This window comes from Eleutherodactylus coqui, chromosome 2 (genome assembly GCF_035609145.1).
Source record: "Eleutherodactylus coqui strain aEleCoq1 chromosome 2, aEleCoq1.hap1, whole genome shotgun sequence".
In the NCBI taxonomy this organism is placed as follows: Eukaryota; Metazoa; Chordata; class Amphibia; order Anura; family Eleutherodactylidae; genus Eleutherodactylus; species Eleutherodactylus coqui.
Genome location: NC_089838.1, coordinates 191,328,975 through 191,353,751, shown reverse-complemented (window position 1 = coordinate 191,353,751; position 24,777 = coordinate 191,328,975). Strand labels below are relative to the sequence as shown.

Sequence of the window (24,777 nt, the reverse complement as noted above, 5' to 3'; positions counted from 1 at the left end):
GAAGCAGGTGCATGCTGTCCGCGCCACAAATACACCGAGGTCAGAGCTGAGGCAGTAGAAGTCTCTGCGCAGATCTCTGTGTAGTGGCCAGCGCTTGTAATTGCAGGATTGCAGGCACGGCTCTCATTGAAAACAATGCGAGCCGTGCCTGCAGTTACAAGCGCCTGCCACTACACAGAGGTCGGCGCAGAGACCTCTGCTGCTTCAGCTCTGACCTCTGTATTTGCGGCGCTGACAGCATGAGCCTGCTTAGCTGATCGCTTGAGGTCCTGAATGATGGACCCCAGCCGATCAACTATTGATGACCTATCCTGAGGATAGGTCATCAATAGTATTCTCCCTAGAAAACCCCTTTAAGTTTCCAAGGGAGAGTGTAAAGGCAGGGTAGACAGTAGTTTAGACTAGGAAATAAGGTAGGCCTCCCTAAAAAGATGTGTTTTTAGCACATGCTTAAAGCTATGGGTGTTGAGCACTAACTTGATTGTCTGGGGTAGTGTGTTCCAGAGAATTAGTGCTGCTCAGGAAAAATCTTGGAGGCAAGAGTGAGAGGTTCGGATTATAGAGGAATTTAGTATAAGGTCCTTAGCAAAGCCGAAAGCACAAGTAGGGTGGTAGACAGAGATGAGAGAAAAGATATAAAATAGCGCAGCACTCTGGTGGGCCTTATGCATGAGAGTGATGACTTTAAATTGTATTCTATATTTGACGGGCAATGTAACAACCTGGCAAAAAAGATGAGCCTGGCTGCTGCATTCAGGATGGATTGGAGAGGGAAAACTTTAGTGAGGGGAAGACCGATCAGTAGCAGTAAGCAAGCCGATTGTAGATAAGGGCGACAGTAAGAGTTTTTGCTGTTTCCGCAGTGAGGAAAGGGCAGATTGAGGGAGAGGTGCAAGTGACATGAGCAATCAAGTGACTGAATATGAAGAGTGTAGGAATGGTCGGAATCAAATATGACCCCAAGATAGAGGGCGTGATGTCAAGGACTTATGGTGGTACTACAGAATGAGATGGAGATATCGGATTTAGGTCAGTCAGGAGATGGTGGTGTCATGGAATATAAAGTCCGATAACAGTGGAAACACGAGAAGTTCAGTTTTTGAAAGATTCAGTTTTAGATAGAGAAACAACAGTGTTAGAAACAGCAGCAAGACAATCACTGGCATTTTGTAAGAGCAGAGGTATAATATCACGGGAAGAAGTATATAATTGGGTATTGTCAATGTAAAGATGATATTGAAACCCAAACCTACTTATTGTTTGTCCAATAGGGGTCATGTAGATTGAAGAGAGAGGACCAAATAACAAACCCAGAGGAACCACGACAAGGGTAAAAGGAGAAGTAGTAGAGTTGGCAAATTATACACTGAACACGCAGTCAGAAAGGTAGGAAGAAAACCATGAATGTGCAGTATCCTTAAGACCAATAGATCTATGGTACTGAACACCGCAGAGAGAACTAGAAGGATCAGTAGAGTGGTCGCCTTTCAATTTAACCATCAGAGGATCATTTGACATTTCAGTAAGAGAGGTTTCTATAGAATATAGAGAACGAAAACCAGAATGTAAGAGAGTGTTATCTGAGAGGTAGCTTATTAGAGGCGTTCCAGGAGTTTGTAGATAAAGGGGAGATTAGACACGGGTCAGTAGTTGGCAGCACAAGTACAGTCAAGGGACTGTTTCTTTAGTAAAGAAGATATCACAGCATATTCAAAAGGAGGAAGGAAACACACCAGAAGAAAGGAAGAACTCCACGAGAAACAACCTAGATTCATAACCAAGTACAATACAGTATTCAACATGCTAAAATTCGGAAGATTCTTCAAACTCACTGGAACATCCTAAAAGAAGACCTATTTTTACAAAATTCCTTAAAGGATAGACCCACAATAATATTCAGGAAAAATAAAACAATAAAGGAAATAGCCGCACCATCATGTCCCCACAAAAATATACATAAAAAGAAAAAAACATACCACCACCAAAAAGAATACTTTTCTCAACACCCTGAAAGGATCCTATAGCTGCGGTAAACTTAGATGTAAGTGTTGTGCATTAATAACCCATGGGTGAAAGGGATTCAAGTCCCTCTAGATAATAAGAAACATTATATTAAGACCATGCTGAGCTGTGACACCAAGTATGTTATTTACTTTTTAGAATGCCCGTGTGGGCTAGGCTATATCGGTCGGACCATTAACCCACTGAAAATCCGGATCAATAAACATCGTAACAATATAACCAAAGGGTTTTTAAACCATAGCGTTTCCCGTCATTTCCTCCAGGTCCATGATAAAGATTTCACAGGCCTAAAAGTTACGCCATTGGAGAAAATTGAATCAGGTCGTCTTTCCCTTCTTAAAAAAAGAATTGGATTTTTAAAATGAAGACCCTGGTCCCTTATGGCCTAAATGAAGTTTTAGAAAAGAACTTTTAAAGAATAGAGTCCCAACACAAAGATATTGAAGTACAGGTGCTTTATTGAGGTATATATTGTAATGATTTGTATAAATAATTTACATCATTATGATTACTAATATTGTTTTTATTTTATTTTTTTTGATACATTAATGAATAATGCAATAATATATACATACAAAAAGATTTTTTATCTTTGGAGGAATGGCCTAAAGTCTATAGAGTTTTTATTACATACCTAATGAGGCATTGTTTGTTAAGGATGATGAATGGACTTGTTTTAGAATATCTGACACTGTATGCGGTAAATGGAACGCAAGATGAGCTCCACCAAGAGATTGAGGCGGAGCCTAATGACAGCTATACAGAGACGGGGAGTGTCCTCGTGCACCCATGATGATGCGGCACGTTTCCGCGATGACGCAGCCACAGCGTGTCATGTAACCTCATTGATGACGCGGCATGAAACGTGACAAGGCACGCGCGTCATGTGACCTCCTCAAGGACGCGGCCGCGGCGTAATGCGTGACACGGCACATTACCGTGATGACACAACCACGGTGCGTCACATGATACCGCGGATGACGCGGCCGTTGGATGCCATGTGACTTTCGGACTGACGTGGCATGCCGGTGTCATCCATCCCGCTCACCTGATTACGCGACACGTCGGTACCATCAGTCCCGCCCCTAAGATGGCGCTATACAGATTGTAATGTATTAATTATTGTATATAAATATAAATGTTTGTATGCGTTTGTATATGTGACTGGCTTGAAAAAGGTGCTACTATAGAAGCACCGAAACGCGTTGCCTTAGACATTAAAGCATTGGAAGTACCTCCGTGGACTCGGGTGCATCTTCCTTTTACATCTGGAGCTGACACTCCAAGGAGGGGGCTTCTGAGCATCATATCCCCCTCCTGTCTAGTAAGTGCTTTTCCTCTGCCATTCTTGTAGATTGATTTAGTTTCTCACCACAATACCATGCAGCGCAAGGGCAATTTTTCCTAACAGCATATTGTTTATATTTCTTTCTTCTGGGGGGCCCTCTGTATGTCCTGCAGCTCTCCCTTAGTCCAAAGGAATTGGATATATGTGGTAAAGAATCTGAAGACGAACCTTGTGGCGCATTCCTATTGTTTCTCCTACACCAGAAGAAAGACAGTGTTGCATCCTTACCGGACGTGCGATATTCATAAACAAAAGAATAAGTGCAACTGTGCCTAACATAACAAACAAGAACGACCGTGCAATGTAAATACAAAACTAAGGGAAATCCTTTCCCTGCAAACCCCTACCCCGGGAGGGATCCCTGCCTACTCGGTGGGCCGATCGCTTCCGACAGGTGCGGACCCACACTCGTACCTAGACCACTAATAAATCCTTACCAGGGAGCCCTAATACAAAAGGAAACAGAAAAAGGTAACCAGCACTGGTAATTAGCTGTAGCAGCAGTCTGCAGCAAGGTAGAGGAGCTCCAGTGGCAGGATGTGCTCCTCAGCAGCAATCCAGGGAGCAACTGAAAATTTACCAGCACTGAGGTCAGTTCTAGCATAGCTTATATAGGGGCAGGGCCACGCAGAGACAGGTGAGGCGTGACATCACCCATCCAAACACCACACCCCTCAGCCCCAGGAAAGGCAGCCCCACTGCTAAAACCAGGTCTGGCCTGAAAGCAAGGTGAAGACCCAAGAACAGCTGCAACAGACAGGTTGAATATTGTTGTGAGGTGACTGGTGACATCCGGGTGAGAGGAAGTAGGGTCACTAATACAGGTAGTAGGGTGAGAAAAAGAGAGGAGTCTGGAGGCTTCTTGTTGGATCAAATGCTGAGGGTAAACTAGAGGAGGTACAGGAGACAATGGGATCAAAGATAATCAGGGACTGGGAAGTTATTTCCTTGAGGATGTTGTCAATTTTCTCTTTGAAATAAGCTGCCAGATCTTTAGCAGAGAGATCTGTAATAGGGAACTTATTTTAAGGCTGAAGAGGGGGAGAAAAGTATCGAAGGGTTTTGGGTTATTGGATAGTGAGGAGGTGAGAGAGGTGAAGTAGGCTTGTTCGAGATGCTGAAGAGCAAAGTTGTATGTTCTGAGCCTATATTTGTAATGGGGGTAATCCGCAGACATTTGTGATTTCCTTCACTTGTTCAGCACACCTAGATCACCGCTGAAGCTGTGAGCCAGGGTTGATGCGGTCTGCATCGGGAGGGTTGGAGCATGCCGAGACACCACTTCATCTAGTGCAGTTTTAAGATTTTGTAATGCTCAGCAGCCAAGGAAGAGATCGTGGACAGCGATAACCATAAGGAGTCTGAAGATGGCCTGTAAATTTCTGCGTAAGTGGTAGGTAGGATTGTCCTTAGAAAGATGAGAATACTTGATAGTAAAGGAGGGGAAGTTGTGATGTTAGGAAAGATGTCCTCCACAGCTAGTAGTAAGGGAATAAAGAGGGAGAACAGATGGTTCAGAAATTTGTGGGAGCAACTGTTATGTTTAACAATGAAGTCAGATGGTTTGAGACAATTTAGGAAAGTGAAGAGTGTGAGCTGTACATTGGCGAGGGAAGGACAGAGGGGCTGGTGTGGATGGAATGCATTAAAGGTCAACATAGATTGTTAGTTGTGAGGCAGAGAGCTAATAGGAAAACAGAAGCTACAGTAATAGTAAAGCTCCATTCAAACGGGGCAGTTCAGGTATAATAAAAAGCACACCAAAAAGTGCATTGGTGAAACCATGTGTGTTTTTACTATGTTTGTAGTAAAATGTGGCAAAAAACATACACAGTTTTACAATTTTTTTGGTGTGTTTTTTATTACAACCAAACTGCCCCATGTGCAGGGAGCCTAAAGGTGTGGAAATGTTGTTTACTAAAGTAGCATGTGTAGCATACTTATCTCTTGCCCTGTCTAACTGCCGTGGTATAACTGCCCAGGCACTTTGCCAAAAATGACACTGACAAAGCTGATTGAATGCCACCCCAAGACTAAATCTACACTTATAGGGTGCATTCACACGAACGTATATCGGCTCGGTTTTCACGCCGAGCCGATATACGTTGTCTCTCTCTGCAGGGGGGGGGGGGGGAGGATGGAAGAGCCAGAAGCAGGAACTGAGCTCCTGTCCCCTCTCTGCCTCCTCTCCGCCCCTCTGCACTATTTGCAATGAAAGGAGGCTGGATGGGGGAGGGGCTAAGGTCCATGAATTAGCCCCGCCCCATCCCGCCTCTCCCTATTGCAAATAGTGCAGAGGGGCGGAGAGGAGGGAGAGAGGGGGCGGGAGTTCAGTTCCTGCTCCTGGCTCTTCCATCCTCCCCCCCCTGCACACGAGGACAACGTATATCGGCTTCGCGTGAAAACCGAGCCGATATACGTTCGTCTGAATGCAGCCATAGGGCCTATGTGCTGAGATCTAGATCTAATTATACTAATGAAGCAATTTACACTTAAAGTAACAACTCTAAGCACAAGAAGAAAAAGCAAACAGACATCCAGGCTGTATGTATTATAAATATAATGGGGAGTAAAGAGTTAGACAAGGGTTTACAGATAGCATCAGGGCAAAAGGAAAACCACAAGTAGACATATGAATATACCATCAAATTTAACTTTGCAGCAGTGAAATGAAGATTTAGCATGGATAGAGTTAATATATTAATAGGTATATTCATCATTAGGGTGCATTCACACAAGTGATTTTTTTTCTGTCTGGAAATAGAACCCATTAATATGCTCATGGGCTTTTTTTTCTCTTAGGGTGCATTCAGACGACCGTATATCGGATGGGTATTCACGCCGGCCGATATATGGCGTCTCTCTCTGCAGGGGGAGGAAGCTGGAAGAGTCGGGAGCAGTGCTCTGAGCTCCCGCCCCCTCTCTGCCTCCTCTCCGTCCCCCTGCACTATTTTTAATAAGGAGAGGCGGGATGGGGGCAGAGCTAATTCCCAGAACTTAGCCCCGCCCTCGCCCCACCTCCTCTCATTACAAATAGTGCAGAAGAGGCAGAGAGGGGGCGGGAGCTCAGAGCACTGCTCCCGGCTCTTCCAGCCTCCTCTCCCTGCAGAGAGACGCCGTATATCGGCCGGCATGAATACCCGGCCGATATACGGTCGTCTGAATGCATCCTTACTCTGAGAAAAAAAATAAAATAAAATAATCGTAGCATATCCTATTGTCTGATTCTTAGAAGAAAATAGTACATCCAAATAAGAGATGTCTCACACATCAGACAGCACATGGATGAGATGACTGAGTGCTGTCCAGTGCAAGTTGCACCTGTGAATCTGAGGCACAATGTTTACATGGTTTGTGTGGATGTACCTTTAGGCTGGGTTCACACAGGGTGGATTTTCCGCAGTTTTGCCGCGCGGAATTTCGCCGCGGCAAATACGCCCGTGGCTGCTAATCTTGGGATTAGCCAGCCATGTGGACGAGATTTCTGAGAAATCTCGTCCACACGGGACAGCTAATCCGCTGCGGTAAGTCCGGCTGAAACCGCGGCTGTGGCCGCCGCAGCCGCAGTTTCAAAAGATGCAGCATGTCTGTTTATTATTTACTTTCGTCGCGGCCGCGCTCTCCTCTATGGGAGCGCCGACCGCAACGGAAAAGCAAGCGGCCGGGCCGCTTCAAAGCCGCTGCGGCTTTTTCCGCGGCGGTTCTCCCGGCGGAAATCTCGCGGTTTTTGCTGCGGCCAAACTGCGAGATTTCCGACAGGAATACGCCCTGTGTGAACCCAGCCTTACACTATGGAATTACTCCCAGAGCAATCTGTGACATCAGAGTAAATCATATGACCTGCTGAAGTGCAGAGTTGCTCCCGTTCCAGCAGATGCAATGATGAATAAATTGAGCACCAGTAACCATATCATACATCATGTGACCAGAAGTTTGAAGCAGATGTAACCTTGTTATTGTGAAATATTTATCCATTAAAGGGCGTTTTCAGGGAAATACTATTGAGGACGCATCTTTAGGATAAATCATCAATTGTTGGCTTGTGTCTGCTACTTGGGCATCTTATCCTTACTGATCTTCTCCAGTCCCCCGCGTCAGCTCACAGCAAGCCGTCTGGATTCTCTTCTCCTTGTTATGAAGCTAGCATACCTCGCATCTTCTTCCGGCAGGTCAGTAAAGGTAATGTCCCTGTGCTGTAGCGTTTACTGGCTAGAAAGGAATGCTGATCTATTGCCGAGACAGCTCATATGAGCAGTCTCTGCAATAGCTCGGCACTCCCTGCCAGACTTTGATTTAGTGACATAACATCACAGGAAGCGGAAGAATCAGCCAGCTGTAGGTGAGGTGACCCACCTCCCGGGACTGCAAGAGACAGGAGAAGATCGACGAGCAGAAGATCTGGTAGGCAGACTGACGGGGGAGGAATAGGCGAGCATAGAATTTTTGTTTATTAATGACAGAACCCCTTTAATGTTTACTTGTTAAGCTAAAAAAATCTGCAGTGAACCAACAAAATATTTCCACATACTTCTATCATTAGTCTATACATGCGTCTAAATAATCATCAGACAGAGAAATGGCTTCTGACTGCAACATCTATTTCAATACTGCACGACTGCGCAAGATAAAAGGGATCAGAGCTGTTGCACTGAATGCTGCTATTTTGATACTTTGCTTTCAACTCTGTTTTTGTATGGAGCACAGCTAGCACACCTTGAGTACGCTCTGTGGAGAGCAATTCAGTAATGATGAACAGCTAGAGCATGTTTTCTGCACTCAGGGCATGCTCAGAGTGCAATAATGAATCTACAGGCGTAGATAGGCAGTTCAGGAGTGAGCTTTCTAGAATGGAGTTGGTGTAAGGGAGACCTACTTTTAGCAACTACAATTGCTTGTTGTTGCATTATTCACAGGGTAAAATCACACAATTTTTTAAGTATTTTTAAATAATTTCCTAAAAATTTCCTAAAAATTTCCTAAAATTTCCTAAAATCACTTGTTTGTGATTTCTTCAACGAGGAAAATAATTTCATTTCAACATCTGTTGAGAGTACAGCTGCACGGCATAGCATGCAATTTGCATTATCAATAGCTGAACAACAATGCAAATACCCAGCAAAGTTAAGCAGTGCTATAAAAATACATGAAGTGTGACATCACACCATGATATCTGCATATTGTATTGCAGTGGAACACTGCCCTAAAATTGGGAAATTCAATTGCAAGCTCCACTGGTGTCAGAGACTAATAAGAGTTACTACAATCTATGTATCACTGCAGCAACAGTTGGTACTGTAAAAAAAATCATAATTTCAGGTTATAATTTTGATACTTGTCATCTTACGAAATTGAGCCAACCCCCCCCCCCCCCGAGAACAGCAGCAATAGAAAAAACGTTGCATTCTTTTCTCTATACATTTGTAACTCCTTTATAAATTGTAACTCCTTTATCCATTGACGTCACTGTATGAGGGCTTGTTTTTTTGCAGGATGAGTTGTATTTTTCAATGGTGCTATTTAATGTACCATATAATGTACTGAAAAACTTTTTAAAAATTCTAAGTAGAGTAAGATGGGAAAAAACTGACATTCCACCATTTTTCAGTGCATCTTGTTTCTACGGCGCACAAACTGCAACAAAAATGTCATTGATAAATTTATTCTATGGGTCAGTATGATTGCTATGATACCAAACTTGTATAGCTTTCTTTTGCTGTAGTACTTTTATTTTTTTTTTAAGATATTTAATTTTTTTCAATTATTTTCTACAGTCATTTTGTGCGCGCAACAACTTTTTTAGTCGATGTATTTTAGCAAGGGCTCATTTTTTGCGGGATGTCCTGAAGTTTCCGATAGTATCATTTTTTTTAAATTATATTCTGTGGTCATTTTTGGTGCCATTACCTTTTTTATTTTTTCGTTAACTTAGCTGTGCATGGGCTCATTTTTTGCGGGATGTCCTGTAGTTTACGTTAGTACCAATTCGGAATACATACAACTTTTTGATCACTTTTTATTGCATTTTTTTCTGGGAGACGGTGACTGAAAATGTGCATTTTTGGCATTCTTTATTTTTTTTTTTTTTAGACAATGTTCACTGTGTGGGGTAAATAATGCACTACTTTGATAGAATGAACTTTTATGAACACAGCAATACCAAATATGTATTTTTCTTTTATGATTTAGATTATTTTTTATTATAGATATGGCAAAAGGGGGGTAATTTAAACTTTTATAACTTTTTTTTCTTTTACAATTGATAAAACTTTATTGATCCTATTTTTCTTTTCTTTTTTTGAGCCGTCCTGGAGGACCACAACTTGCGATGCTTTGATCGCTCCTGCAGTATGACGTAATGCTATAGCATTATGTCATATTGTGATTTGACAGGTAGTCTATCCAGCCACCTCACGGAATTGCTTGATAGGCAGTCTGCTAAGGCAGCCCTGGGGCCTTTCAGAAGGACCCCGGCTGCCATGACACCTGTGCGGCTTCCTGCGATCTCATGTGGGGGGGGGGGCGTACGGGACCCCGGAACATCGTTCAGGGGATTTAAATGTCGCTGTCAGAATTGACAGTTGCATTTAAAGAGTTAATAGCAGCCGATTGCAGCTATTGCTCGCGGGTAATAAACAGCTGACGCCCGCGCTGTATGAAGAGAGGTCGCGCCGCGATCTCTCTTCATACATACTCCGACACTGCAGGACGCAAATGTATGTCCTGGAGCGGGAAGGGGTTAATATACTATAGATGTATATATATTGTGGCAACCTGGGGGTTACTCGCTCTCTGGGATCGCCATCTTCTCCATTCAAGAGGGTTAGCACCACATCCAAAAAAGGCTCAGGACCACCGCATTACTTCAAATTCTGGCTTTCGCCAGTTTTATTTTACCCACAGCAAACATGTACATGATACACAATATGATTGTACTGAAACATAATACAGTTTCAGGGTCTCCAATCTGCAGGGTTTCTGTCATTATCCCCCACCCGGGGTGTCTAGAGGGCATCCTCCACTGTCAGACACATGACGGGCCCTAGTCTGGTCCGTGTCAGACCTCGGGCTCCCAGTTCCTGACACTGCTACAACAGCCTCTAATTCTGGCTTTCAGCAGGGAACTGAATGTGTCTGGAGGTTTTAACTCTTTCAGACACACCGGTACAGCTGTCCTGCTGATTAGCACACCTACTGGTACACAGCAGGCCTCTTTACAGCCCCCTGCAAGCCATTCTGTGCACCACCTTGCCGCTAAATATATATATATGTATATACACACACACATATATATATATATATAAATATATATATATATACACACGCACAACCTAAATTCCGAACAAGTAAATAATATATGTTTTTTTTTTTGGGGGGGGGGGGGGGGGGTCTCAGGTATGGACACCAAAAGCTGCTGTTGCAATTCAGGCAACAATAACGGGGGGAAAAACAACAACAGAAGAGTTGCAGTGCATCTGACCACAATAATCATACATGATAGAAACATTCTCAGAAAGTTCTAAAAATATGTTCATATTTAGACTAGATAAACCTAATTTAAGGCACTGTTTATCAGTATAAAATTATAGAAATTGCAACCTTTAATATTCATCTGGAAGTTTACAATTAATATTCATTTAACGGTGGCTATTGCTATTTATTGTATACTCAATGGCCAATTTCCTTGTGTTAAGAATAACTGAAAAGTTTCAGAACACAGAAAGACTGAATTAGGCTTTGCATTTCTTATAAATATTTCCTCAGTAAATGTTGTGTAAGGTGTAATATTACTTACCACTTTCTTAAAGTTCTCATTTTCTTAAAGTTCTATCATGGCAGTGCATGACATTTGGAAAATACTGTAGCTCGTCCTCTTAACTGTACAGCAGTTCCACCTGGTAAAGTATAAAGACAACTCTTAGCAAGTTGCTCAGAGGACATTTACAAACCTAAAATATAAATATCTATAATCCCCAAACAATTCAAATAATTGTGACAACTCCATGCACTGCCCAGATAGGACTTCAAGAGAAAGGAGCGTTGGTTTAAGTACCACCTATAATGCACAGATATATATTTACCATTACACAGGAAGATCTGATCACAGCCTATCTGCAGTTCTTGTCAGCTATTCTGCAGCCCTTTCCTCCTTCTACACTCTGAAGTAAAAATAAAAGCAATTGGAAGACGGAAGGGGGTGCACTTCAACTTACTTTGTCACAGGCTTTGTCCCACCTACATCTTTGATCTAGTTTTGGTATTAAAACAATACCAAAATTGTAGCTTTAGGTAGGGCAAAGCTTGAGATAGAGGCTGTAGAAATACTGTATAGTTGAGATTGAGAGCTGAAGTGAGAGTTGCAGGTTTATGCAGCCCTCACTTCAAACTCATATCTCAAGAAGTATTGTAGGTACAATGATAATCCTGGCCTTGTTTTAAAGTCAAGACTCTTGGCAAAAATCAAATTTCTAATTAAAATATAGTCTGAGATAGAGCCATTTATAACAAATACATTTCTCAAACATCCAAGGCTATTGAAGTGGCACTCTGCAAGAAGTTAGGAGAAAGGGCCTGGGCAAGAAAAGGGAGCCTCAGACAGCCCATAAGATTGTTCATGTGAGAAATCGGGTACCATAAATGAAGCATCATATCGGTAGTTAGGGAACCCTGTTACAGATTTTGCTTTGGGGCCCAAAAGTTTCAAAAATTACTCCTCTGATTGTGTTACAGATCTTGGCTGCAGCTGTCAGCTTGGCAACCGCAGCATACATCCTGCTCTTTTCTTCAGCAGATGCCAAGCTCTGGCATCTACCCAGTCACTGAAAGCAACCTGGAGTAAGATTTAGTGACTGAAAAAGACTTTCAGCAAGATTTGGTGCACAGTAAAGAGTATACTAAACACTGATGGTCTTCATGGCAAACTCCAAGATGTACACCTCAACTGACCCGACAGCACAAGAAGAGTTGGCTCTGATATGCTCAAAACCATATAACTAAGCTAAGGAAGTTTTGGGATTCTTTTTGGGCCTATGGATGAACAGTAAGTCTAGAGGAGGAAGAATGAAGCATATGCTGAAAAGAATACCCTACCTACAGTGAAGCATGGCTGTGACTCGGTGATGCTCTGGGGCTGCTTTGCTTCCTCTGGCACTGAAAAACTGCAGCTTGTAGAGGGAAAGATAGATTCAATCAACAATCAGGAGGCCTAGGAGAAAACGTCATGCCTTCTGTGAGAAAGCTAAAGCTTGGGCGCCATTGGACCTTCCAACAGGAAAATGATCCCAAGCATACCTCAAAGTCAACTAAGGCTTGGTTTCTGAAGAGGTCCTGGAAGATTCTGAGGTGGCCATTAGTCACCTGACTTTGGGATTTGAAGAAGGCGGTTAAATATTAGCGATCTGGGGGCCACTGTTCATGAGGAAGGCTAAGATTCCTCAGGAATGCATCAGAAGGTGGTGTCTGGCCATTCGTTAAATTTGCAGAAGATCATAACAGCAAAAGGGTGCTCTACTAAGTACTGAAGACACTTCATGAAGGGCTTGAATATCCTAAATCTGCAACAGCCATTAAAATTGGCATTTGTGTTGAATTAGGAGAAATCACTTGATATATTAGTTGCGTTGAGCTCTTTAAATTGTTCTTGTTTGATTGTGTTTTTTGAACAGTTGAGTGTAAATCAACATGAGCGTAAAGCAATTGTGCATGAGGAATCCGACCCGGCCGTGTGCAGCTGGCCTAAAAGAAAGAAATCACCACGATAATCATTATACATTGAAGCTGCAGCTCTTGTCTAAGGCCTCATGTCCACAGGCAAAATTGAATTGCGTAATCCGTGTGGGTCTCCCGTGTGGATGATCCGCAGTTCAATATGCCCATAGACTATTATTCGGCATCTGCTCAATGCTCCACCTTTCTGTGGATCCTGCAGGGACGGCTTCCACTGAGGTCAATGGAAACCATCCGGTCCACGGGATGCCTGCAGCTGACACTGTGGATGTGCCGTGGGTCCGCAGGAATGCAGGAGATTTAAAAAAAGAAAGAAGGCATGGCGCATACGGGCGTACTTAGCACTTCCGCTGCGCAGAAGAAAGAGGATATGGCTGTGATGGAGGAGACCCGCGCCGTGTCCGGACAGGTATTTTTTGCCTCATGTCTGCGGGCCGGGTGGAATCCGCTGCGGGATTCTGCACTCAGAATCCATGAGTCCCTGTGGACATGAGTCCATAGAGGAGTTTGAAAGTACTGAAAAAGAATTTTAGTGGGATGGGTCACTGAGAAGTGATAAGAACTTTTATCATAGTCCATTCTTCTAGTGTAACTTGACTTATGTAGTTTCTCTGCTATACTGCTATGCATACATACAATATACTGAGCGAATTCTGGCAGCAGGATCCGACCCGGCCGTCTGCAGGCGGCCTTACACCGAGTGATTTATCGTTTGCACAAGTGAATGTTGACAGAGTTCGGTCGTGGAGCCTTTTTATACAGGCAGATGTATCGTCCACTCGTTCATATTGACTGTACCAGTGAATGTGAATGACTGAATGATCGCTGTTTATACCCAGTGTAAATCAGCGAACGATGGCTTTTATGCCTGCACAAAATGAATGAACCAGAAGTGAAGGAATTCTCATTCGTCATTCAATAGCTGTGTTTACACTGAATAATTATCGTTCAAATTTGAACGATCCAGCGATTTTTTTTTTTTTTTTGAATGACAATCGTTTTGTCTAAAAGCATCCCAATTCCTCCCTCCACCAGTCCTATTGAAAGGATGCACCGGTAGTGTGCACATGTGACCATCATTCCATTTATTTGGGACACTTGGGACCCCCATCCTCCAGATAGGTGAGAGCCCCAGCAGTCTGACTTCCACAATAAGATACTTATTGCCTATCTTGCAAATAGGACATAGTTTTGTTTCATGGAACAACCCCTTTAAGCACTTTCTCCTAACTGCAGTTCTGTGAGATCTGTTAATGCAGAACATTCAGCCCCCCAATCTTCCTCATTTCAATGAAAATATTCCCTAACAAAAATCCATGTGGGATCTCTAGTTTTCAAAATTACATAATCTGTCAACTGAATTGAATATAAACATTAGAACAGTCAAATTCCCTTAGGGCTCCTGCACAGTAGCGAGAGCGATATGGGGCCATGCTTCACACCTCGATATCGCCCTCGCAATCCATGTGAGACCCCTGGATGTGAGGCATTTTCATGTGAAAACAGCCTCCCATCACTGCAGGGAATCCCTTCAGCCCATTGCTTTCAATGAGGCAGCAGCAGCGCCAGCTCTATTGAAAACAAAGGGAAAACATCACGATCCTTTGTCGCTGCTTTTTGCAATGTGAAGGTCACGCTATCGCGCTCACTTTAGCATATTTTGTTGTACTTTCTGCGCGGCTGGGGACCTTCACATCAATGAGGGACACACCTGCGCTGTAATTAAAAAGGCTGTGCAGTACAATTAGTCCAGGTGTTATCGTTTTCAGATGCGCAGGGGACGGGTGTGCATTTGCTCACCCCCATAGGCTCCTAAGATGCCTTAGGTGCGCAAATGTGCACAAAAAATAGAGCATCTTAATTTTTTTTGCGCAAGCAAAAAAGTACGGTGAGAATGAACCCATTAAAAACAAACATTGCGCAAATATGGTCGCTCATTCACACGAGTGGGTGAATTACATTCCCCCTGATTTAAAAGGCTAATTACAAGGAGCCGATGTTCACAGGGATGTGCACAGTGTTTTGCGCATACTCGGGCATACATATGTGTGCATTTGCACACCTAAATAGAACTCCAATGGGAACCTTACTCCTTTGGTGTAAAAATAGAGCATGTCGCTTTTTTTTTTTTACACTCAAGTAAAATGCGCACGCAAAAAAGAACCATTAGAATAAACCTATTGAAATCAATAGATTCTATTCACTGCGTATTGCACCTGCAAAAATTGCCCATGCAAATACACCCATGTGCAGCTGCCTTTATAGTTAAATAATGGACACAGCAGGCAAATCAAATTTGCAGTATGGACTATTTTTGCAGTCTGTATGATACCCCCATGCACCACAGTCCTCTTCCCTGGTAGAATTTGTAATTACATTTTTTGACAAACTGATTCCTCATGCACACGGGTGGATTTTGCTTCGGAATTCGGGGCTGGCGTCCACCTCCGAGTTCCGTAGCAATAACCCTCCATAGCATGCTATGGAAAAAGGATTCTTAATGCACATGAGCAGAAACCAATTTTGTTTCCACTCGTGCATGAAAAATCGCAGCATGCTCCAGTTTCCTGCGGTTGTCGCATGGGCGACTTCCATCTAAGTCAATTGAAGCAGTCCAACCCGCGGCCTGTTCGCAGCTAACATTGCTGATGGGCCACAGATTCTGCGAGAAAAGCAGGAGTTTAAAAAAAATATCTGTACTGCACATGTATGACAGTGAGCCATGCGGACAATCCGCAGGACAGAGAATCCGGAAGAACACATGCCTACGCTGACGCTGGCGAAGAAGACGACAGGTACGCAGGGTCACCCGCTGCGGTCAGGGCCGGATTCCATGTGGGATTCTGCATCTGGAATCCGGACCTGCTGTGTACATAAGGCCTTAGGCTGCCTTCACACTGGCGAGAAAATTGCGCGAGATTTGTGCATTGCGAGATGCACGAATCTCGCACAAATATGATACCCATTCTTTTGAATGGGTTCATTCACATGAGTGATGTTTTCCTGCATGACACCGTGATTCTATGTGAGAAACACATCACAGCATGTTTTACCTTTCTGCGATATCGCCCATTGTTCTCAATTGAGCCGGCGGTAGCAGTACCAACCCCGTTGAAAGCAATGTGACAGCCGCGGCAGAGGATTTCCTTCATCCCTGCAGTGATGCGGGGCTGTTTTGACATGAAAACGCCTCACATCCATGGGGCTTTCACATGGTGGGGAGCGCGATATTTGGCTGTGATTCACGGTCGGATATCGCACTCGGCAGTGTGAAGGAGCCCTAAGGCCTCATTCACATGGCCATTTGCCTATCTCAGCACGTAAATACCCAGTGTATTTTTGTGACTGAGATATGCGTATTGTATATTGCGGGTTTTTTGTAGAAGCGTAAAAAGAAAATGTTCCCAATGATTTCAATGGGTAACTTAGTTTAATATGGGTTATTTTGGCGCATAAGATGCACCAAAAATACATGTGCATAATAAGCTGTGTATTTACGCCCTTGTGAATAAACCCTTACAGCAGTACTGAACATTTAGGGATATGCAGACGAATAGAGCACTTTAGGGCTTAAACACATGGCCATGTTTTTGTCATGTTATCCGGCCATGATAACCACGGCCACATAACGGGACAAAACGGAAACATTGATTTCAATGGTTTCGTTTTCACTATCAGGATTCTCGCCCGTTAATGGTACGGGTGAGAAAAGATAAGACTTCCCCTATTTCTCCCACAACGTTTTACCGGTCTGCGTGAGCCGGCAGAGCCGACGTCTGGACAGCGAGTGCCCTGCGCATGACCGCGTATCTCACACACTATGTCATGCGCAGTGTGACTCTGCCTTTTTTTAAATTCCCCGCTCTATTTTATAGCGAGACTGTGTATGAATCACCGCCCAAAACGCTGATCTGAAGTGAGCATGGTCTCCAAATATCAAAGCAAGCTTTCAAATGCAATCTTGTTTCTTTTAAACAACACCGCTCCTCACAAGGTGGCATCAACACCAGAAACTGTTTCCTTTCCATTTCTTTTGAAGAAATTAGGCAGGGTTCACACGGGGCATATTCCCGTCGGAAATCTCGTGGTTTGGCCGCAGCAAAAACTGCGAGACTTCCGCCGGAAGAACCGCCGCGGTTTAAGCCGCGGCGGCTTTGAAGCGGCCCGGCCGCTTGCTTTTCCATTGCGGCCGGCTCTCCCATAGAGGAGAGTGCGGCCATGACATAAATAAACAAAAAAACGAAAGTAAACAGACATGCTCAATCTTCGGGAACCGCGGCTGCGGCCGCCGCAGCCACGGTTTCAACCAGATTTACCGCTGCGGATTAGCCGTCCCGTGTGGACGAGGTTTCTGAGAAACCTCGTCCACGTGGCTGGCTAATCCCGAGATTAGCGGCCGCGGGCGTAGCTGCTGCGGCACAACCGTGGCAAATCCGCCCTGGTGACTTCACACACAGTGTGGCATATATATATATATATATATATATATATATATATATATATTACAGCATGTACGCCAGCTTTCTGCTATACAAAAGTCACAATTTTGATGCACGTGCCAAAACTGTAACTTTTGCAACTTGTACACCAAACAGCAATATTTTTTTTCTGGAAAGGGGGTGTGGCTGCACATGGCTTGTCACATTTACTATGAAGTATGCCAGAAACTGGCATACATTATAGCAGTACCTGCACCAGCTTGTAATTGGCACAGGTTTACCTCTGGCACACAGAGATACCGCAACATGAGAAAAAATGTATTAAGAGACTTGCCCCTCTTAATAGACTTATCAGTATGCCTGACGCTAGTTTACTTAGACCCACACATGAAACGCTGGTCTAAGTAAATATGCCTCAGTGTTTTTTTTAAACTTCTGCTGCAGTTTTTCATGCAGTAATGCCGGCTAAAATCGTGTGAGTTTATGCGTTGCGAGATGCACAAATATGAATGCCATTCTTTTGCATGGGGTCATATACATAAGCAATGTTTTCCCGCATGGCAGCATGATGCTAATCAGCAAACAAATCGCGGCATGTTCTATCATGCTGCATGATTCCGCATCAAAGCCCCATTGTTTTCAATGGGGTTGGCGGTAGCATCGCACCATGTGCTAGGTGCACGTGATGCTGGATTGTCAGCCACAGCGGGGGGATTCCCTTACCCCCCAAAGTACTGTGAGGCTGTTTGCACATGAAAACACCTTGCATCCTCAGGGATTTCACATGGATGGCGAGAGCGATATTGGGGTGGGATTCACAGCCCCATATCAAGGTCACCCGTGTGAAGTTAGCTTTATTGACCAAAAACCAGCGGTGTATCCAGCAGGAAGAAGAAATAGAAGTCATTCCTTTAAATTCCCTACTTCTCTTGAATCCACTTCTGGCTTTGGCTCAAAAAACTGCAGTGTTGTCCCTAGAACCACTGTGTGATACAACCCATATTTAGGCTGCTTTCATACAGCTGCGAATCTTGCGCGAGATTTGTGCATTGTGAGACACACAAATATTGTACGTATATCAACTGCATTCTTTTGGCGTGCCCTCGCATCGGCCATTATTTTCAATGGGGCCAACAAAGCATTGCGCCACATGCTAGGTGGATACAAAGTTTCCCATTGAAAACAATAGGAAACACTCCCCGACCCTACTTACCCGAAGTGATGCAAGGTGGTTCTAACACAAAAACACCTCGCATCCGCGGACCCATTGCATGTTGGCCAGCGTAATATTGGGCCGAATTTCACGCCCGTGTGACATTAGCCTTAGGCCTGTTTTACACAGGCAACAAAGACGCGTGATTTTCTTGCGTTGTGTCAACGCTACAAATTGCCAGTAGGCGAAGCCCATGCTTTCCAATGGATCCTTCACGTTAGCAATGTTTTGTAGCCTGCAACATTGTGAGTCAAAAACCTCAAGGGTTTTGCGATATGCACGCGACCTGCGATGTTTTGTAGCCCATGTTTCCCTATGGAGCCTTCCTCTCTGTTGCATCACATCACACAAAAACACAGTTTTCGTGTGGTGTGATGCAACTTTGACAGTAGGAAGTCCTACTGTCAAAGCCCTAATCTAAGCCGTAGCTGCAAAAACCTAAGGGGCGCTGTCATCTCCAACGCATCTTCTCCCCTGAAGCTCCCAGGCACTTGCTTGAAGTCTTCATCAGTTCTGCATCAACATCGCCACCGAGGTATGTGACATTTTGGCGAAGAATTTTCTGCACATTACAGCACGTAATGTGGCAAAATTTCACCCATTTGAAAGCACCCTAATGAAGATGCACATTTTAGTCATGGGCTCCAGTGGCAATGGCAAGGAATACAGTTGTCCACATGTCTGCCTTTCTCAATCATAGATGTCTGCTCCAAACCAGAGCTGGGGCTCGTTTCCACTGGCGTTGACTCCATTTAAGGAGCCGAGAAACGGAAATAAAAATGTTTTGTTCCCCATTCATTTCCATAGGTTTTCATTAAAAATGGAAATATTTCCATTATTTCTGTTTAATTATGTTCCTTTTCCGGTTTTTAAATGAAACAAATAGCAGAGATGACTGCTTTGTTTGTTCCATTCGAAAAACTGAAATGAAATGTTAACAGAATTTAATGGAAATATCTCTGTTTTTAATTAAATCAATGGGGAACAAAACTGAAACGTTTAATTCCGATTTTATTTTCATTACTCTGTTCCTCAAATGGAACAGAAACACGGAAATGCTTAACTGAGCTAATGGAAACAAGCCCCTACACCTTCCTATATAGATTAGCCATTGTACAAATGTCAATTTCCTCATATGTTGCTAATATTCTTATTGTTCCCTTTAGGCCAGTCCCACACAGGCGCTTGAACAAAATGTGTTTTCAGCTGCGTTGACATGCATTTTTGACAGCGTCTGACTGCGTTTTCAGGACAGTTATAAATGCAGCCAAGTCAGCTGATAATGCCAGAACTGAAAAAAAGGCAGTCAAAAACGCGGTAACCACATTCTACTGCGTTTACAGCAGCGCTAAAAAAAACGCATCCCATTCATTTCAATGGGCAAAGCATCGCCTTTTAAAACGCAGAAACGCATGAAAATAGGACAGGCAACGCTTTACAAAGTAACGTTTAAAAGGTTGCCTTTTAACGCTTGTCTGAGTAGCCCCATTGAAATCGATGGTAGCGATTGACAGTGTTTAGTGCTGCGCTGAAAACGAAGCGTTAAACGTAGAAAAAACCACCTGTGTGGGGGTGGGCTAGGTAAGGTGGGGGGGGGGGGGGGTGCGATGATATCAGGCAGAACTGCAGGGACTCTGCATTATGAAAACACTTCTGCAGTCATATATGCAATCCCTATAGCTCATAAAATTTCTATAGGTATCCAATATATAAGTAACGTGAACGTCCTCAAAAATACTTTTTAACTTATCTAAATATTTAGAAAAATACCCCGAATCTATAAACACAAAGCTTTCTGATTGACTTCAGCAATCTGACTGCAATAGAAACATTAATAACAATTTTTTTGTTACTTTCTTTGTTTATATTTTTTCTGTAGTCCAATACAACTTTCTTGGATATTTCGGTATCATCATAAAGTGCAAAAATACTTCTGGTTCTAGTTAAATAGTTTATGCTTGCCAGCAGCGGGTGTAAACACTTAGTAATAACAAACATGATAATAGCCAAAAGAGCTCGGTAATGGAGCAGTACACATACAGTACAGACAGCAGGTTGGCAGCAACACATCTGCAAGAATAATCCAAATTTCAAACTACAAATCTTACCTCGGTTACTAGAAGCAGAGACGGTCAACTGGAGGATGATCACCTTCATCAGCAGGACAGTAGTGAGTGCTGTGATCAGGGCCCTGGCCATCAGACACAGCCACACACCTGGTTTGGAGCCTGTAGTGCCCTACAGAGCCCTAGCCACAAGGGACTACACATCTACATACATGTCCTTCTCTTTGCTAGTCGGGCCCTCTAGAGAGAAGGCATGTTTTACTGCACTGCAAGCCATGGAGTGTGGAGCTTATAGTCTGCAGAGCCAAAAGTGATGGGTGGGGAATGCATACTTTCACTTTCAATTAAAACAAGAACGCTGTGTACTGCTGTGCAATCTGTCACATGGGAGATACGCCTTTTAAGACAGACTGGTCTGAATTTACTACAGTCCTAAATGTATATTCACTCTTTAGTATTTTAAGGCTAAGGTATCTACGAATCCAACTTGTGGAAGATAAAAAGATATGAAGTACTCTTTGGGAAATGAGGAAAGCATTATACATCTCAGTGCATAGTCAGCTTAGTCAAACGTTTTATGAAAACCAAATCCTCACTGGGCACCTACATTGTGCAGATATAAAGTGGAGGTGTTCATGAAGGCAACCAATAAAATTACTACTTTTGTTTTCTAACTATGGTAATCAAGAACAGCTGAAATCTGATTGTTACGTTACTGTACCATCCACAGTACAGAAGAAAGAGGACAACCGACAGGTACACCGGATCACCGGCCGGGCACATGGTCGGATTCCGCTTCGGGATCCCGCAACTGGGATCCAACCCGATCGTGTGCAGCCGGCCAAAACCCTCAAAGTAAGGGAACCTTGCCTAAAAGTGGGATGATTGTCCCAACAAGGACAGCTCCACCACAGGAACGTAGGGCAAACTTGACTCTCCCTAGATGGAAACAGAGAATAGAAGCTGAAAATAGATGACACTGATCAGGGCTGCAAAGTGTTAAGGATGGTTTCACGCGGGCAACAAAATTGTGCGATTTTCTCACGATGCAACAGTGCTACAAATCACATATATGTGAAGCTGATGCTTTCCTATGGGTTCCTTCACATTAGCAATGTTTTGGAGGCTGCTACATTGCGAGAGAGAAAAAAATCGTGGCAAAAGAGAGCTACAAAGCTGCATGACTTTGTGGCAACATAAAATTGCAATATCGCCGAAAAAACGCAGCAGGATCACACAGAACACCAATGCAATATCACTGCGATTTTCTCGCGGCGATATCGCCGTCGCCCATGTGAAAGAGACGTAAAGTGTATGTGCCGCAAACTTAGCTTGGCTGAAGACTCAGAACTGGCTGGGAATACCAGACAGGTTCAGAGCAACTACAGACAGAAATCCATAAATCGGACCCAGACCGCCTTTAACCCCTTCCCGCTCCAGGACGTACCGTTACGTCCTGGGAGCCTGGTACTTCCCGCAAAAGGACGTACTGGTACGTCCTGGAGATAGCACGGGATCACATAAGATCCCGCGCTATCCTGCAGCGGGAGCCGGCTGTCAGTCACAGCCGGCGTCCCGCTCCAACAGCGGGGGGACATCGGAGATGCGCCCGCCGCTGTTAACCCCTTCCCTGCCGCGATCTAAGTAGATCGCGGCAGGGAAAGAGTTCACAGAGGGATCGCGATCCCTGTGTGTCTCCGGCCGGAACTCGCGATGTTATCGCGAGAGCCCGGCCTGTCACCATGGCAACAGGATGCCAGACACTGGCGTCCTGTATTGCCTGTGCCTATAATCGCTGTACAAGCGATAAGGCATGGCAGAGCAGTAGCTCTGCCATGCCTTATGACAGCGATCATAGGCACAGTGATGTAAGTCCCTCAGAGGGACTCAAATAGTATAAAAAAAAGAAAAGTGTAAAAAAAAGAAAAATGTAAAAAAAAAATGTAAAAAACCCCTTTTTTATGCTTTTTCTAATATTAGCATAAAAAAAGGGAAAAAAACTAAAACCCCACATATTGGATATTGACGCGTCCATAACGACGTGTACAAAAAGTTGAACATGCTTTTTATTTTGTACGACAAAAAGCGTAAAAAAAACGCTAAAAAACAGAGGCAAAATGCTAATTTTTAGCATTTTGCCTCACAAAAAATGCAATAAAAGTGATCAAAAAAGCCGTACATTTCCCAAAATGGTACCAATAAAAACTACAGCTCGTCTCGCAAAAAATAAGCCCTTAAAGAGCTCCATACATAGAAAAATAAAAAAGTTACATGACTTTGAATGCAGCTATAGAGAAAAAAAAAAGATTTCCAAAAAAAAGGGGGTTTTATTGCAAAAAAGTGTAAAAACTAAAAAAATTTAACAATTTTGGTATCGTTGTTACCATACCGACCCGCAGAAAAAATTTAGTGTGTCATTTATGCTGCATGATTAACGCTGTAAAAAAAAATTAAAATCTATGGCAGAATTGATGCGTTTTCTCTCCCTGTTATCATTAAAAAAAAAATAAAAATTTTTTACGATATTGTCTATATACCCAAAAGTGGCGCCGATAAAAACTACAGATCGCCACGCAAAAAACAAGCCCTTATACGGCCGCGTCCACGGAAAAATAAAAAAGTTATGGCTTTTGAAAAATGGAGATGGAAAAATACCAAAAAATCGCTTGGTCCTCAACTCCAAAATAGGCCATGTCATTAAGGGGTTAAACTTCTGTCTTCACAGACTAGACCAAAAGTATACACAGCGCCTCCCAAAAGGAGGAGCCACGATACATGTGCAACGACAAATGTTGATTGGTTGGCGGAGCTGTCCCTCTCGCAGCCCATCTGCACACAAATAGTACATATAATTAGTATGTCAGCGCCCAGCACTGAAATAAAGGAATCCAGACATGTATAAGACCATTGCCAGCAACATTTTCACTTTCTGTCCCAGTGATACCAACTAACCAAGGTCCACAGAGCAGCCCATCCATCCAAATGCACTAACTCTTTATGGGAATCCTGTAGTTGTATTTTTATAAAGTGTTATATTTTTATAAGTTCTATATTTTTAAAGATTTATATTGTAGTTTTATAAAGTGTTTTATTTACAGTTTTTCCCTTGTGTTATTTCCCTAAGAGCACAAAATGCAACAATTTTATCAAACATTGTCTGAGTTTATAGTTTGATAATTAAGTTACATTTTGAACTGGTGAAAGTAAAATGGGAATCGTAAAAAAGGACTTCAGCTCTGCCTGCCAGAAGTAGAGCCAGCTCAGTACTGCAGTGGCAGCTAGTGCAAAACTGTTGGGACTTTTCAAAAAAGTTGCAAATGATAAACATGGTTAAAACAATTACTCCATCCAAACTATGCCACCATGTTAAAACACAAAACTGCTGGAGTGTAAAAGCATGGTGTAAAAGCATCTGAATCTGTAAAAGTATGATAAGTATGAAACGAAAAGAGAAAAAAGAAAAGAGATGCAAATTGTACAAAAAAAGATGCAAAGCCATTGATAACTTACCCCCATAGACCGGTTGCTAAGCCCTTTCTGCCCTGCACCACAATAGCAGTTCCCAAGGACTGCCGTGCTATTATCACAGCTGCTCTGCCTGTGTCGCCAATCTACAGTAATAGTGGTTAAGATTACTATTTTTAGCCTCTATTTTAGATAGTTTCAACTATGTATATACTTTCTAGAAACTATGCTTCTTATGCAGCTTGTTATTTCAGATTCCATAGGACCTTGAAAGCATCAGGCAAAACCAGGGGGAAGGGGGCTTTGTCTCCACCTGGTGCCGGGACTTTGGCCGCGGCTTTTCAGCAGCCTCCTCCACTCCGGAACACTTGTCACCACTCCCCAGACCTCCGGGAGCTGAGGAGCTCCTCACTGCTGCCACAGAGGCACAGCAGCAGCCTAAAGAAACACCTGAAGCAGGCCCCTCCTGCTCCTGCTGGTGCCATTACGGGAAGGCCGCCC

At 43.4% G+C, this 24,777-nt stretch overlaps 1 protein-coding gene across 5 annotated transcripts in view; it reads right to left on the bottom strand.

Moving 5' to 3' along the window:
* Positions 1-21,105, bottom strand: part of IL15RA (interleukin 15 receptor subunit alpha) — a 44,075-nt gene extending 22,970 nt beyond the window's left edge. For 4 of the 5 annotated variants that reach the window (XM_066592110.1, XM_066592111.1, XM_066592113.1 and 1 more), the window contains exon 1: positions 11,163-11,264. Coding sequence is in view for 1 of the 5 variants with exons in the window: in XM_066592114.1 (XP_066448211.1) it covers positions 20,854-20,944 (91 nt within the window). In the remaining 4 variants the exon portion in view is untranslated. Of the gene's footprint in view, positions 1-11,162; positions 11,265-20,853 lie in introns of those variants that run through there. The other variant, XM_066592114.1, reaches the window with a different exon arrangement.
* Between the last annotated feature and the right edge of the window lie 3,672 nt (positions 21,106-24,777).